Source organism: Lithobates pipiens, unplaced genomic scaffold (genome assembly GCF_037356315.1).
Source record: "Lithobates pipiens isolate NorthernLeopardFrog02 unplaced genomic scaffold, aLitPip1_a1.2 Scaffold_27, whole genome shotgun sequence".
Lineage (NCBI taxonomy): Eukaryota > Metazoa > Chordata > Amphibia > Anura > Ranidae > Lithobates > Lithobates pipiens.
In genome coordinates, this window is record NW_027507788.1 from 135,638,875 (window position 1) to 135,654,751 (window position 15,877).

General features: G+C 43.1%; 1 protein-coding gene across 3 annotated transcripts in view; it reads left to right on the forward strand.

The window, feature by feature from the left end:
• The window catches only part of LOC143934146 (uncharacterized), a 159,181-nt gene that overhangs the window by 141,181 nt on the left and 2,123 nt on the right, over positions 1–15,877 (forward strand). For all 3 annotated transcript variants that reach the window (XM_077457509.1, XM_077457511.1, XM_077457510.1), the window contains 3 exons: positions 1,322–1,462; positions 4,603–4,696; positions 11,836–11,889. In XM_077457509.1, coding sequence (XP_077313635.1) covers positions 1,322–1,462; positions 4,603–4,696; positions 11,836–11,889 — 289 coding nt within the window. The remainder of the gene's footprint in view (positions 1–1,321; positions 1,463–4,602; positions 4,697–11,835; positions 11,890–15,877) is intronic.

Here is a 15,877-nt window from a genome sequence, read left to right on the forward strand (position 1 = left end):
TGTTGTGGGTTTGGTAACACTTTAAGAGCTGTAATTCCTAAACCCTTATTCCGATTTGGATGTACATACCCTAAAACCTGAGAGTGTGCACTTTCAGCCCATATCCTTTTTTCCCCTTAAAATCAGGGGAAAATCGCGGGTGCGTGTTATACGCCGATCCTCCGCTATTTCTGCGTGATTTTTGGGCTCTGCACGGCTTTCAACCGCCTTCGGCCCTTCACGCGGCTTTCGCCACCTTCGGCCGTACTTGCCGGCTTTCGGCCACCGAGAAGGGCCGAGAGCAGCCGAAAGCCGCCAAGTACGGCTGAGGTGGCCGAAAGCCGCAGACTACGGTCGAAGTTGGCCAAAAGCTGCAGAGAACTTCCGGGCACCGCCGAGATACACAGGACATCTCGGCGGCGCCATTTTTGAAAACAAAAGCTGACATCACTGAGGGGACAACAATGCTGCAATGATGGACAGGCTGCATGACAAGGCTGCATGACGGACAGGCTGCATGACAAGGCTGCAATGACAAGGCTGCAATGACGGACAGGCTGCATGACAAGGCTGCAAATGACACTGACAAGGCTTCAGATGGACACTGATAAGGCTGCATTGATGGGCATTTAAATGTAAGTTTTTTTTCCTTAAATTTCCCTCCTAAAAGTTTTTTTCCTTAAAATGCCCTCCTAAACTTCGGGTGCGTGTTATACGCCGATAAATACGGTACCTGAAAAACACTAAAATTGTGCCTGTGTCTAAATGTATATGGACCTAACTGTATGTTTTTGGTGGGTGAGCACAGAAGTTATGCATTGCAAGCTGGATATGTTAGCTAGAAAAGATGGCAGTCTAAGATGAGTTCTCGCAGACAGGGCAACAGTGATTTGTCCACTTTATTTGTCTGGCTTTTTATGGGCGTTTTAAAGTCTGCAGTTTGTTCATCGCTAGTTTATGTGTACCTTCAAGTGACACCAAAGTGGCTGATAGCAGGGTAAAGTTTACCATTGAGGTTGGATTTTTGTATTTGATGGACTATTGTGCCAACTATGATAGGAGCAGAGCAAGAGCTGTCTGCTAATCGCATCTGTGCATGTCTATGTGCTAGTTTTGTGTAAAAAAAATCACTTGACAGTAAAATTACATAGTAAATTCTTTATGTACAACCAGAGTATGTCTTTGGATATCTGTTGTAGACCCGGACACACTGGAATCATGACGTTAATGGGTCTTAATGGGAAATGTGACAGATATACTTAGATGTACAAAATGAATGCAATACTTGAAATCTAGCCTGTTTTCTGGTGGTTATAGCATTAATCTGAAGTTTTCTCTCTAGTGTTGCTGCTCTAGAAACCATCAACCTGAATGTCCTACAGATCCACAGTGTTCAGTTCTGTGCCCGTCTTGCTATGGAAGGACATGTGAATGAGGCCACTAAAGTTGCTTTAGAGCTTAAAGAGCTCATAGAGCAAGTAATGTAAGTATGAATCATTGAGTATGAAAGGCTAGAACTTTACAAAACTCTGTAAACAATTAAATTGGATGGCCTAATGCAGGAGTAGCCAAATCTATTTTACCTTAAAATCCATTCATCTTACTAAGATTGTGTTTTTACATCTGCAATTTTTTAAGTATCCATCTCAACGTTGAAGTTTTGGTAAACTTTACATACTAGCACAATTAGGTTAAATATACAAGAGATTTCTTTTAAAGGCTAATCTTACTCTAGTCATTATTAGATGGGCTAATGTATGAAAAATTTATTAACAGGTAAATAACCTAGGAAAGAAAAAAAGATTTATTGGGACTTTAAATGAGTTCAAGTCCCCTGCGCCATCCCAGTTCAATATATTAAATAGAGAGAGCAAATGACGGGACTTTCCATGAAGCACATGGGAGCAATGGAGTAAATTAAATAAAAAATAGCTTTTAATTGGTTCGCTTTGTCATAAAGTATTCATATTAAGTTGTTTTATGCATTTTGCTATATATCAATATTTTTACAGTTATACAATTCATTAAAACCAAATATTGCACATTGACTGACATTCCAACAAGGAGTTAGTACTTATTATAGGATACATGGGATGATTAAAACATGATTTCATAAATTGAAATTAATAACTGTACAAACAAAAACATTGCTGAAAATAAGATAAAAACAAACAAATGAAAAGGAACGGCCATCAAAAGGATTCATAAATGTGTATATGTATGTCGGTTGTTGTTAGCTTTATGCTTTTCAAGGCCTCATAGCCTATCATCAGGAACAAAACCGTGGTAGTAATCTATGGATGAAGAAAATGTTTAGATATTATTAAAAAAAAGTCTAAAGGGCTAACCCCGGATATGGGAGATCCCCCTCCATGAACTCACTTACATTTGGGTCCTCGCGATGGTGCCGTGGCCATGAAAATCCCAGACCAGCTGGAAAATCCCTGTAAATAACCTGTTGCCAATAGCAACCAGTTAAATTCTTTGCTTTTCACCCTGGACTGCAGAAATTACATTTGGGAGGTACCTGGTTGCAACAGGAACAAGAAATCTTCCCTACAGCACACCATTTATATATCAGTCCCAAAGTGGCTGTAAGTTCTTAGAGGGCACTTCATTATATACAATGCTGTTACACTCGGATATCTTTAGAAAAAAAAGTGTCAGACTAGATATTGACGATATTTGTTACTACAGTTGAAGCATTGCATATTCAGCGACTACGCATTTTATGTTGTTATTGAATCATTTAACGGAAAGTCATTTTGGATGTGGCTTTCACAATTTACTGCGGTTCTGTATTTTTATAAGTGTTCATTATATTTATATTTGTAAATTCCCCCTGCAGCGACCATCTGTAAATGTGGGAATGTTTTCTACATTCCCAGTGAATCTTCACTTTCCCATACAGGGCAAAGCAACAGGTTTATATTAATGCATTATTCCCACCCCTCCTCAGTTTCTCTGTTGCGCTGCTTACAGAGTTCAGGGAGGAAATACACAATACTTCCACATATGGAGGAACATGTGACTTACCCATGTGACAGCGCTGAGCCAGTCAGAGAAGTCACAGGGAGCCCTGTACCCCTGTGGAAGCTAAGACTATGGTTACTTGTGTCTTCTACACAGGGCGTTATTGTCACTTTCAGCAGATGAACAGAAATTCAGGGAATGAAAGGAAGGTAGGTATATATGTCTATGGAGACTGCCCACCTAAACCTTACATGGCAGCCGGTGGAGTTTATACGCATGTGGCTCCTACAATGCTTTGTTTCATGGTCGAGGAAAACGTACCTATTGAAATTGATGGGGCCGCACAGCAACCCTAAGTCAAGTGCTTGGCTTGCAATTTTGGCACAGTATTTTAGTGCAAAATCACAAAAAAACAGGCAATCAGGAAGCAGCAGTATGTCCTTCTGAATGCCTACACACCACCTCTGCCATGTGAAAAAAGAAATTTGTCTGCAGCTTAGATTTATTACAGGAAGAGAGAACAAAGGAATCCTTCATCAGAGTGATGGTTATCTTTTATTTTCCAATCACAGGATAGGGCTGATGCGGTTATGCTGTCTACTAGGGGTATCTGGATCACAAGACTAGCTGAACATAATCACATATCCTTTGGCAGGTTCATGTTGTGTATATATTTCAAGTGTGTGTGTGACGAACTAAGAGTGCAGAGAGAGAGCACAGGCAGATCACGCAAAATCCGGTGGCGTTTATTGAGAGACTTGTGTGTACTTGGTGTTGGGACACGCCATGTATAAGCAGTTAACAGAGTAGCAAAGAACAGTTCATGGAGTAACAATGGGCACAGCATGGATAAACAGTTCTTGGAATATTAATGGACACAGCGCAGATAAATCATTCACAGGGTAGCAACGGGCACAGTGCCAATTAACAGTTCATTGATAGCTGTGTGATGCCCTACCTCCAGACCCTCTGCTTGGTCACAGGGACTCACTAATCAATTATGCAGATCAGCTAACTTATTTACATACTGCTTTTCTTTTAGCTTCATTTAACAAATGTTCTTTAAGCCCTTGTACACACCGTCGGACATTCCGACGGAAAATGTCCGATCGGACCGTGTTGTCGGATAAACCGACCATGTGTGGGCTCCATCAGACTGTTTCCGTCGGAATATCCAACCAACAAAGTTTTAGAGCAGGGCTGTAAAACTTTCCGACAACATGATCCGATCGGACTTTGTCCGATTGTGTGTAGAGAATTCCGATCGGACAAAGTGCCACGCATGCTCAGATCAAATACCTAGACCAAAGCTATTGGCTACTAGCCTGAACGTAGTCCCATCGTAAAGAAATAACGTCACCACGTTCTGAACGATCGGATTTTTTGACAACTTTGTCCGATCGTGTGTATGCAACAGTTTCGGACAAAATCTGTCGGACAAAATCCATCGGACAAAATCCAACGGATTTGGTTGCCAGAATGTCCGACTATGTGTACAAGGGCTTCAAGGTTTTTTTTCATGTTCTTTATTTCTCAAAAAATAAATATTTTTGACCTCCGTTACAGTGTGTTTGAATGGTGTTCAGATTTAAATATATTCAAAAATGCAAATCCCTATTTATAATGGTTGAAATGGTTGTGGCTTTCCAGGAGACATGAAAAATATGAGGACCAAGGAGTCACGTATGAAGACTGGGAAAATACTATGGCTCCCATCTATGAAGATCTGCAAGTTTATAGACAAGTGAGTACTAAGACGATAATAAAAGTAATACATAAGTTTGCTGTGGACATTAAAGGGGAAGTAAACCCTGATGGGCTTACTTCCTCTTTGATTCCCTGCAAAGGTAAAGCATAATGGACTACTATGCATCGCATAGTAGTCCATTATGTGTCACTTACCTGACACGGGAGCCAGCGAAGTCACCGCTGTCCCCTGTAGTTCCGAGCGTCCATCTTCTTGGTGGGTCTCGCTGCTTCGGCGCTGTGATTCGCCAGAGCAGTGATGACGTCACTCCCGCGCATGCGCACGGGAGCCGACGCTCGCGGCATATCGCCGCGATCTGCGGCTTATCCAGTGCGCCTGCGTGCCGCTGTCTACGGCGCATGCACCGTAGACAGCGGCGGCTGTCTTCAGGTAAATATCTCCTAAACCGTATAGGTTTAGGAGATATTTCTTGGACCTACAGGTAAGCCTTAATCTAGGCTTACCTGTAGGTCAAAGTGGTTTGTAAGGGTTTACAGCCACTTTAAAGCAATGGCAGATGACCATGCACAATCCACCTGTCTTTAAATGTCTGCATGGTCAACTTGCCACATAAACACAAATTGTGTGTTTTAGCCTATGGAAAGGGTTGAGAGAGTATCATACAAACACATTCAGTACTGGTGTATATTAAAGCCGCGTACACACGTAGCGGTATGTCCGACGTACTTAGTCTGGGGGACTTCCCGCCAGACTGTCCATCGGACTTTCCGAACGGGCTACTTGCCCACACACGGCACTTTTTGAGCGGACTAATACGGCGTACTAAGTCCGCCGTACTATCCGCCCTACTTTTGAAATGAACGGACTCGCCCACACACGCAGAGGAAAGTCCGCTCATTTCGAGTGCGTCTCCAGGTAGGCGGGGCCCGCGAAGGAGACGTCGCTGGCCCCGCCGCCTGGTATGGACTTAAAGGGGAACCCCAACGCCGAAAAAAATCGGCGTGGGGTCCCCCCCAAGTCCACAAAAGACCCTTGTCCGAACACGCTACCCGGCCGGCCAGGCTACGCGAGCGCCCCCCCTCCTGAGCCGTACCAGGCCGCGTGCCCTCAACATGGGGGGTGCCTTGGGGAAGGGGGGGCCGCGCGGCCCCCCCACCCCAAAGCACCTTGTCCCCATGTTGATGAGGACAAGGGCCTCTTCCCGACAACCCTGGCCATTTAAAGGGGGCTCCCGGATTCCGATAAGCCCCCCCGCCCGCAGACCCCGACAACCAACGGCCAGGGTTGTCTGGAAGAGGCCCTTGTCCTCATCAACATGGGGACAAGGTGCTTTGGGGTGGGGGGGGCCGCGCGGCCCCCCCTTCCCCAAGGCACCCCCCATGTTGAGGGCACGCGGCCTGGTACGGCTCAGGAGGGGGTGCGCTCGCTCGCCCCCCTTTCCTGGCCGGCCGGGTAGCGTGTTCGGACAAGGGTCTTTTGTGGACTTGGGGGGGCGTTGGGGTTCCCCTTTCAGTCCATACCAGGCGGCGGGGCCAGCAACGTCTCCTTCGCGGGCCCTGCCTACCTGGAGACGCGCTCAAAATGAGCGGACTTTTCTCCGGGCGGGAAAAGTCCGCTCCTTTCAAAAGTACGGCGGACTGGCATACACACGGCCCGATTGTCCGCCGAAATGCGAGTCCGGGGGGAAGATTGGAGTGCAACACGGCATTCTAAGTCCGCCGTACTTTCGGGTCAAAAAAGTATGCCGGAGGCTACACACGGGGGGATTGTTTGGCGAACTTGAGTTTGCCGGACTTTTCCACCGGATTGTTTGATCATGTGTACGCGGCATAATGGAAACAAAGGAAACCACACATGGTTTTCCAATGTGTTTGATTTTATTTATCCCAAGAAATGTCAGTCAGTGGTATCTGGCAGATCTCATATGTATTAGATATACAACCCATCTGCTTGAAATGTGTTGGATCTTCTGTCTGTATGACGTAACAGTGCCCTTCTTATGAGCTTTCTTATTGGTTGTGAAGACATCCATCACACTAGCAATTAAGGAGGCTTGAGAGGCAAGATATTCATAAGGATAGTGTATTATTTCTGGATCCATTGTCATTTTGAAATGTGTGATTTTGGCTGTAGGTAATATTTTCAGCATATGCTTTGTTTTTATTTGCTGAGGTTTACTTTACTTTACTTTTATTATCAGTTTTCATTCTGTAGAGGTTTTGATCATATGAGAGAGCTGTTGGCTACAATACTAGTTTACAGTTTATGGTACAAGTGAGCACCAAAGTCCTTTTAGTGTGTAGGTATTAATGAGTGGGTACTAGTATAAAATTCTATAGGACTGCATTGAATATACACTATATTACCAAAAGTATTGTGACACCTGCCTTTACACGCACATGAACTTTAATGGCATCCCAGACTTGGATGAGCGAGTTTGAGGTGGAGGAACCTGACTGGCCTACACAGAGTTCTGACCTCAACCCAATAAAACACCTTTGGGATGAACTAGAGCGGAGACTGCGAGCCAGGCCTTTTCGTCCACATCAGTGCCTGACCTCACAAATGCAGTTCTGGAAGAATGGTCAAACATTCCCATAGACACACTCCTAAACCTTGTGGACAGCCTTCCCAGAAGAGTTGAAGCTGTTATTGCTGCAAAGGGTGGGCCAACTTACCCTTTGGACACCCTACGCCAACGCACCCTACGGACAAAGACTGGGATGCCATTAACGTTCATGTGTATGTGTAAAGGCAGATGTCCCAATACTTTTGGTAATATAGTGTGGGACCATCAGTCATTTTATAGGACTTTCTCTAGGGTGTGAAAGCAAGATAATGGTTCTGAGGCCCTAGGATTGGTAATTTATGCAATTATGGTGCAGTCTCATTATATCCAATGATACCAAGGCTTTATGCAAAATTACATCACATCATAATTGTCAGATGGAGAGATGAAAAGAACCGGGTCAGGCAAGGATTTATCAACGCACCTCATCCCAATTGTAACAAATATGGAAAAGAATAGAGGAGGGTAAATGGGACTGTTACAGTGCTAATAGTAGTGAAAAGAATAATATATTTATAAAAAAGAAAATTTTATTAAATATACTAAAAACGGCCACAAGGGTACAGTAAGTTCAAAATTTTGAGCTACAAATATTAATATCCATACAGACAGTGTTCACAATTCATCAGTTAGTTTAAATGACGAAATCTTGGCTATTCAGATGAGAAATCCCGACATGTTTCGCCTACACAGAGGCTTCTTCAGGGGAGCCAATAATTGATAGAAGAATTTTTTTTTAAAAACAACAGATGAAAAAGAAAATTCACTGTAAATAAAGTACAACAAAATTAGTGGATCCGGTCATAGTGGAAAAACACAGCCCAAACCCTTAACGATGCCCACTTATCTCCTAGGGTTAATAAGTTTAAAAGAAGGCCAATAATGTATGTCACTATGATGATAAACACATAATAATACCTACCAGTCTCAAAAAGAGAGCCCCGCCTGTATACTAAAGTGAAGACACCACTCAAAACTGGAGAGCAAGCCGGTCCCCGAAACCCCCAAAAGAAGGTGACTGCAGGAGACAAATGGAACAAACAAAAGGTCCATTTTCATAACAAATCAAGGGGCCAGAAAAGGCTCCCATAAATATATTTATTTGATAAAGAATAAAAAATTCATTTCGGTGAAATGTATAATTTAAAATTAAGGGAAACCTACCTGAACAATTTAATGTAAGTATGTCACATAAGGGGAACTGAAGTTTACAAATAGAGAGGTCCTTAGGATTTTTTGAAGCCAATATGATAACCTAGATTATAATAGGGCAATTAGAAAATTCCTCAGAATGGAGCAGATAGGTGATATCAGAGTGAATGAATAAAACATAAGAATAAGCGAAGAAAGGGAAATTCACTTTAATATAGAGTAGCAATATGCTCAAGAAAGTATTACTTTGGTCATTGATAGATGCTTACCATAAGCATAAAAAGAGAGCAGAGTCAGTTGTTGCTATGCTTTACTAATAGCGGCATAGGGTCACTTTATGGCAAAAGGCTGCAGAAATGGACCAATCGACCAACAGGTGCAGCGGCTAAAGGGATTGATCTAAAATATAGAAAGCAAATCGAACAAATCCTGAGGAATCATAAGGATAAAGATAAATATAACTAAAGGTAGGAGAAGCAACATGGGCTGTGTGGACAGATCATGTGTTTCTCTAAGGACTGACCTTTACGGCGGGATCATCACAGTCACGCTCTGCATGGCCGACACACCTGCACTATGAGTGTGCCTTTTATCTCCCTCACATATCCGGCGTCGCATCAGCGACGCCAGACGTGAGCGGACAATAGATGCGGGACTGCACATGCGTCCCGAACGAGTGAGTCTACAACCCCCACAATGTACTACGGCGGCATTTCCGTAACCACGGAGACCGAAACGCCGTCTCAGGCATAAGCGGGGATCGTGAGAAGGACAGTAGGAGGGTTCAAAAGAGCCCTCCACAATACTGCCGATCAAAGGACACAGCGGGGTGCATATGCTGGTACTACAGCCCGCATATTTATAGGTCTAGCTTCCACATAGCTTGACCCATGCGTCCGTACAGGCACCAATACGGAGATAGAGGGAACAGGCGCGCTCATCCAAAAGGGGTCTCCACTGAAGAGGCGGACTCAACAACAGCAAGAAAAAAAGGAAAAACAATAATAATGTGACAGAACCAATTGGAGCTGATCTGCACATTAACAACTCACAATTTAAATAGCTATTCGGTAAAATTTTTGTTGTATTGTTTATTTGTGAGACACGTAGGCGAATGGAAAGAGAAGGACTGTGCTGATCGGCCGAATCCACAGAGGTACACAAACTAATAAAGGGAACAAAATAATAAAGAATGCACTGCTAATTAGAGGCATGCAAGAATATCTGAAAAAATGGTACAAAAACAGCTACATTGTTTCGGTTAAAGTAACACACAGCAATAAATGGAGTAATATGTGCAGACATAAATGGCTTGATCTGATTAGTTAATACTTTCAACAATTAAATTTCCAGCAGTTACATCATGTATAATAGTTTGAAATTGATCACATCCTAATTCAGAATATAAAAGAATTATGTGATAAAGTGTAGCCAAAATAGACACACACCAACATAAATGTTTTCATTCAAACAGACAAAAGACAGCATTCATACGGAACATTCAAATGGACAGACAAACAAACCAACAGACTAATATACAAACAAACCAACAGACTATTTCACACATTAACAAACAAAACAGAGATATGACAAACAAACAGAGAAAAAGGGGGGGGGGGGAGGGAAGGAAGGGAAGAAAAAAAAAAAAAAAAGGGGGGAAAAGGGAAGAGAAGGGAAGGAAAGGGCCTAGTCAAGAATCTGGCAATTTGCGAAAGATTAATATCTAGATTTCTACAATTTAACTTTGTGGGAATTTCTATAGGGTCAAAATTTGAACAAATTATTCTATTGCTCATCTGAAAAAAAAAAATAATAATTACAGAAAATGCTTGTATGTAATGTATTCATTTAAGCCTGGATAGTTAGTGGCTTCTAAAGTGTATATCCACTGTGTTTCCAATTGTAATAGACGGGTGTCAATTTCGCCTCCCCGAGCATGGATGGGTACATGCTCCAAAGCTGAGAAATGTACACCGTTAGCGTTGAAGTTATGAGAGATACCTATATGTCTATTTAATGCTGTGGTGCATAGTCGTTTGGACAGAGGCAGCATGTGATCTCTAATCCGTTTGAAGAACAGGCGCTTCGTCTTGCCGATATAAAAGCATCCACAAGGACAACTAGCAATATAAACAATTCCTACAGTTTTACATGTCACATTATACCTGATAGTATGGATGGAACCATTTGGCAATGTGACTTGTGATGATCCTGAAATAAAACGACAAATATCGCAGTGGCCGCATGGATATGTGCCGGTGCGATTTGGTTTAACAGATTGACAAATATTAAAGTGGCTTGTAACTAGTCGGTCTTTCATAGACTGTGATCTACGGTAAGTAAGCTGGGGAAAAGGCTTTATATATTTATGAATTGTTTGGTCCGCCAGTAATAAGGGCCAATATTTGACAAGAGTTGCTCTCATTTGATGATGTTGGCGTGAGTACTGCGTGATAATACGTAGAGGTGTGTTGGAAGTAGATTTGGGTTTAGGGTAAATTAAATCATTTCTATTTAATTTTAACACTTTGTTGTAGGTGCGTTTGAGTAATGTTTTACTGTAGCCGCGTTGATTGAGTCGCATAGTTAGATCTCTTGCAGCTAGTTGAAAATCAGTGTCTTGAGAGCAGTTTTGACGTAAACGTAGGTATTGACTGTAAGGGATACTGTCAAGAAGTGGTCTAGGATGTGCGCTTGCGGCATGTAAGATGGTATTGCCAGCTGAAGGTTTACGATAAAGAGATGAGTCAATTGCACCATTTTTGTCCAATTTGATACATAAGTCAAGAAAGTTGACCTGAGTCTGACTAAATTCCATAGTAAATTTGAGGTTAAATTGATTAACGGACAGACCATCGAAGAACTCATGTAGTTCGTCGAGGGTGCCTGTCCATAAAATCAAAATATCATCAATATAGCGATGCCAACCCAGGATGGACTGACTCAAATCCCGGGATTGGTCACTTGAAAAGATTTGTCGTTCCCACCCCCCCAGGTACAGATTGGCGTAGGTAGGGGCACACTTGGATCAAACATAAAATTGTTATGCGTAAGGATGAACTCCAATAATTGGAGCACAAAGTTATCATAACTCTCAGAAATGGATCCCCGTTCCTTGAGAAAAGAGTGCATGACTTGGATATTTCCAGGTCTCTGCCACCTCTTGCACTAGGCCAGGGATATGCAATTAGCCGACCTCCAGCTGTTGCAGAACTACAAGTCCCATGAGGCATAGCAAGACTCTGACAGCCGCAAGCATGACACCCAGAGGCAGAGGCATGATGGGACTAGTTTTGCAACAGCTGGAGGTCCGCTAATTGCATATCCCTGCACTAGGCCTTGACATTTATAATAACATTTCTGATCCCTGATAAATAGTGTTATGTAAGTGAACTGTCATTTGTATACATCCTTAGGGTGCTATGTCAATTTTTGTGAATATCTTTATTTTTAGGAAGAATCATCAAAGAACAATGTAGACGCCACCAAAGAAGTTCCTGTACTGAAAGTAAGTGGGATCATTTAAGAATGAATTGACAATTGGCATGCTTTGAATAAGTAAATACCATAGTACATGCAGCAAAATATATAATTTGATAGTCAGAGTCAATTTTTACACTCTGCAAACATAACTGAAGTATGGTGGATAGATTCTGTATTAATATTGGGTACATATAGGAATGTGTATGGCATGGGAATCTGGATAAAATAGTTTAAGTGGTTTCCTAGTCTATAACCTGTAGAAAAGAAGGTTTCTTTTCCAATTTCAACTTAGACATATTCCTACATACAGATAACTTTTCCTTTCTGTCTATATGTATTGCACTCCATTGACCTTCCTCGCCGCTTGCTATGGCAGCACTTACTTGGCTGGGTGGGCACCTCTAAAACAGTAAAACCTGACTGGAATGTCTGTATGCATATTTACTAAATGAATCAAAAGCAAAGCATGCACGGAGTAGTCTTGGGTCTTGGCCACACATGTTCTAGGAAAGGTCACCAGCCAGGATTAAGGTTATTGGTTAGTTTAGGAGACAGGATAGGTGGCACAGGTTCTTGGACAAGTCACCACCTTGGATTAGGGTAGATGGCACAAGTTGTTGGTTGGCAACCTAAGCAGCTAGCTTCATCATGGGTGACATGTTCTTGAATTGGTCACCAGCTAGAATTAGTGTAGGTGGCACAGGTTCTTGGTCAAGGTAATAAAGGATTGCACAGATTTATGGTTACGATGTCTGGATAGCAAAATAGCAGTACATGACAAACAATAGAAAAAAATAAAACAAAACAGAAAAACAAAACAAAAAAAAACACTTATTCAGAGCGGTTTCAATAACAGGTTGCATTATGCAAAGATAACTGAGACAAGAAATACACGAGAAATAAACCTTCCAGCATCTTCTAAAGCAGGTGCCTGATAATTCTTCAAACATTTCATGCAACACTCAAAGAGCACCAAAACCCAGGTTTTTCATGCAAGCTGCTTTTTTACCGCCCTTGCAAAGTGCCGCCCTAGGCCTGGGCCTTGTCGGCCTAGGCCAAGACACAGCACTGAAACAGAGGACCGTGAGACAGAGAGTGAGACCTAGGACAGACCGCGAGACAAAGTGAGACCTAGGACAGACCAGAGACACACCAGAGACACACCAGAGACAGAGACACACCAGAGACACACCAGAGACAGAGACACACCAGAGACAGACCGTGAGACAGAGACAAACCGTGAGACAGAGACAGACCGTGAGACAGAGACAGACCGTGAGACAGAGACAGACCGTGAGACAGAGACAGACCGTGAGACAGAGACAGACCGTGAGACAGAGACAGACCGTGAGACAGAGACAGACCAGAGACAGACTGTGAGACAGAGACAGACCAGAGACAGACTGTGAGACAGAGACAGACCAGAGACAGACTGTGAGACAGAGACAGACCAGAGACAGACTGTGAGACAGAGACAGACTGTAAGACAGAGACAGACTGTGAGACAGAGACAGACCAGAGACAGACCGTGAGACAGACCGTGAGACAGACCCAGACCGTGAGACAAACCGTGAGACAGACTGTGAGACAGACCGTAAGACAGAGGCTCATCATCAGCTCAGACAGGCGGCATGGTGCCGGCGTCTATGTGCAGCTCCTGCCCGCTCGCTCACCTCGCTACAGGCAGCCGGCTTGCTTGCGCACACTAACCGGTGCACTCCCGGGTCCCACACACTGTCAGGCAAATTAGGCGATCGCGGCCCGCGAGGCCCTTATGAGGGCGAGGCCTAAGGCAATCGCCTAATTTGCCTAATTAAAGAGCCGCCTCTGTACATAGGAAAGCAGTATTAGCAGATCTGGTCTTAGGGAAGGCAGGAACAAGCTGAAGACAATTCATCAACTTCACTTTGCAATACACCAGTTTATATAGTTTTGAAAAGGTTAGTTACCTGGTTGTGTTGTTCACACTTTCTTTTCAATTCAATGCAGACCTGGAATAAATATGCAGATGAGCACTTCTGATTTTTTTTTTCTAACCTTCCTTATCTGCATACTTGTTTCAGGTCAGTGACTCATTAAAGTGATGGTAAAGTCTAGTTTTTTTTTTCTTAAAAATAACAAACATGTTATACTTACCTGCTCCATGCAATGGTTTTGCACAGAGTAGCCTGGTTTATCCTCTTCTTGGGTCCCTCTTCGGCTCTGTTGGCCCCTCCTGTTGAGTTCTCCCATAGCAAACAGCTTGCTATGGGGGCACTTGAGCCCAGTCACAGGACCCTGTGTCCATTCAGACATGGAGCTGCAGCCTGGCACCGCTCTACCCTCTTTCTCTCCTCATTGGCTGACTTTGATTGACAGCAGAGCCAATGGCGCCACACTGCTGTCTCAGACAATGAGGAGGGGAGTTCCGGGCAGCCGAGTCATTCCTGCAACATCGCTGGTTCTAGAGGGACCTCAGGTAATTATTAGGGGGGCTGCTTTACACAGATGGTTTTTTATTTTAATGCATAAAATGCATTAAAGAGGAAGTAAACCCTTTCAAACCACTTTGACCTACAGGTAAGCCTAGATTAAGGCTTACCTGTAGGTCCAAGCAATATCTCCTAAACCTATATGGTTTAGGAGATATTTGCCCGAAAATGGGCACCGCTGTCTACGGCGCATGCGCCGTAGACAGCGGCGCGCAGGCGCACTAAATGCGGCAAGTCCAAGAATGGATCTGCCTAATTTGTCGACTCCCGTGCGCATGCGTGGGAGTGACGTCATCGCGGCTTCGCCGAATGGCAGCGGCGGAGCTGCGAGACGCGACTCCCGTGCGCATGCGCGGGAGTGACGTCATCGCAGCTTCGCCGCTGTCATTCGTCGGAGCTGCGAGACGCCACCAGCAAGATGGATGCGGCGGACTACAGGGGACAGCGGCGACTTCGCTGGCTCCTGTGTCAGGTAAGTGACACATAATGAGCTACTATGCGATGCATAGTAGTCCATTATGCTTTACCTTTGCAGGGAAAAAAATAGGAAGTAAACCCATCAGGGTTTACTTCCTCTTTAAGATAAAAAATCTTCTGCCTTTACAATCACTTTAAGTATTGAAGCAGTTGTGTCAGAAAGACATATAGGCAATGTTTTTCAACAGGAGGTCAGGAATGACCGTCTTCATATTCTGTGAGGACAGATTTATTTTAAATATTCCAATATCTGCATTTGTTGAAGACAAGTGAGTGTAATAAGTAATGCTCAATCGATCAGATACTAACTTTTATTCTTTGGACATCACTAAAATGATAACTGAAATGTGATTGCTGCATGCAACAGATCTACTTTTAATTTTATCCATACATGCAGGGCTGACAAACTCTGCAGAAATTCATAGAAATAAATGACATTAGTCTCTTTCCTAGAGAACATTTTGTGACACCACAGTGGTCAAACCACACATCGGGCCAGTGAGCGATGGCAGATTAACCTACTAATATGTTTGATTATAGACTGTGGGCAGAGACCACAGCACCCCTTCACTAAAATTAAAACCATACATTGTTTTGCTTGAGTATGTCAGGTTGCCAAGCTTTTGAGGATAATTGTTACAAACTAGTTTACCTTAGTTACAAAATAACTGACTATTTTCAATTAGAGAGGCATTCTCAAATTCTATCTCAAGATGGCACTCTGGAATCATACATGCCATAGATTATATGTGTCAGGTTGTCAATCTATTGTTTACACAGCAATAGACGGATGTACTAAACTGCATATTGGGATGATTGGATTATTGGCTGCAATACTCAGAACTCTCAGTAGATGTCAGTGTAACAAGACTCAACTAAAATACAGGTGGTGCCTGGGTTACAAATAAGATTTCTGTAGGGTTGTTCTTAAGTTGAATTTGTTTGTAAGTTGGAACAAGTACATTTTTTAAGTGTAGCTCCAGCCAAAAAAAAATTTTTTTTGATTTTTTTGGATAGCACAGGGAAGGGTTAACACCCCTGTAACCTTTGTTTTGCTGTCTGTGC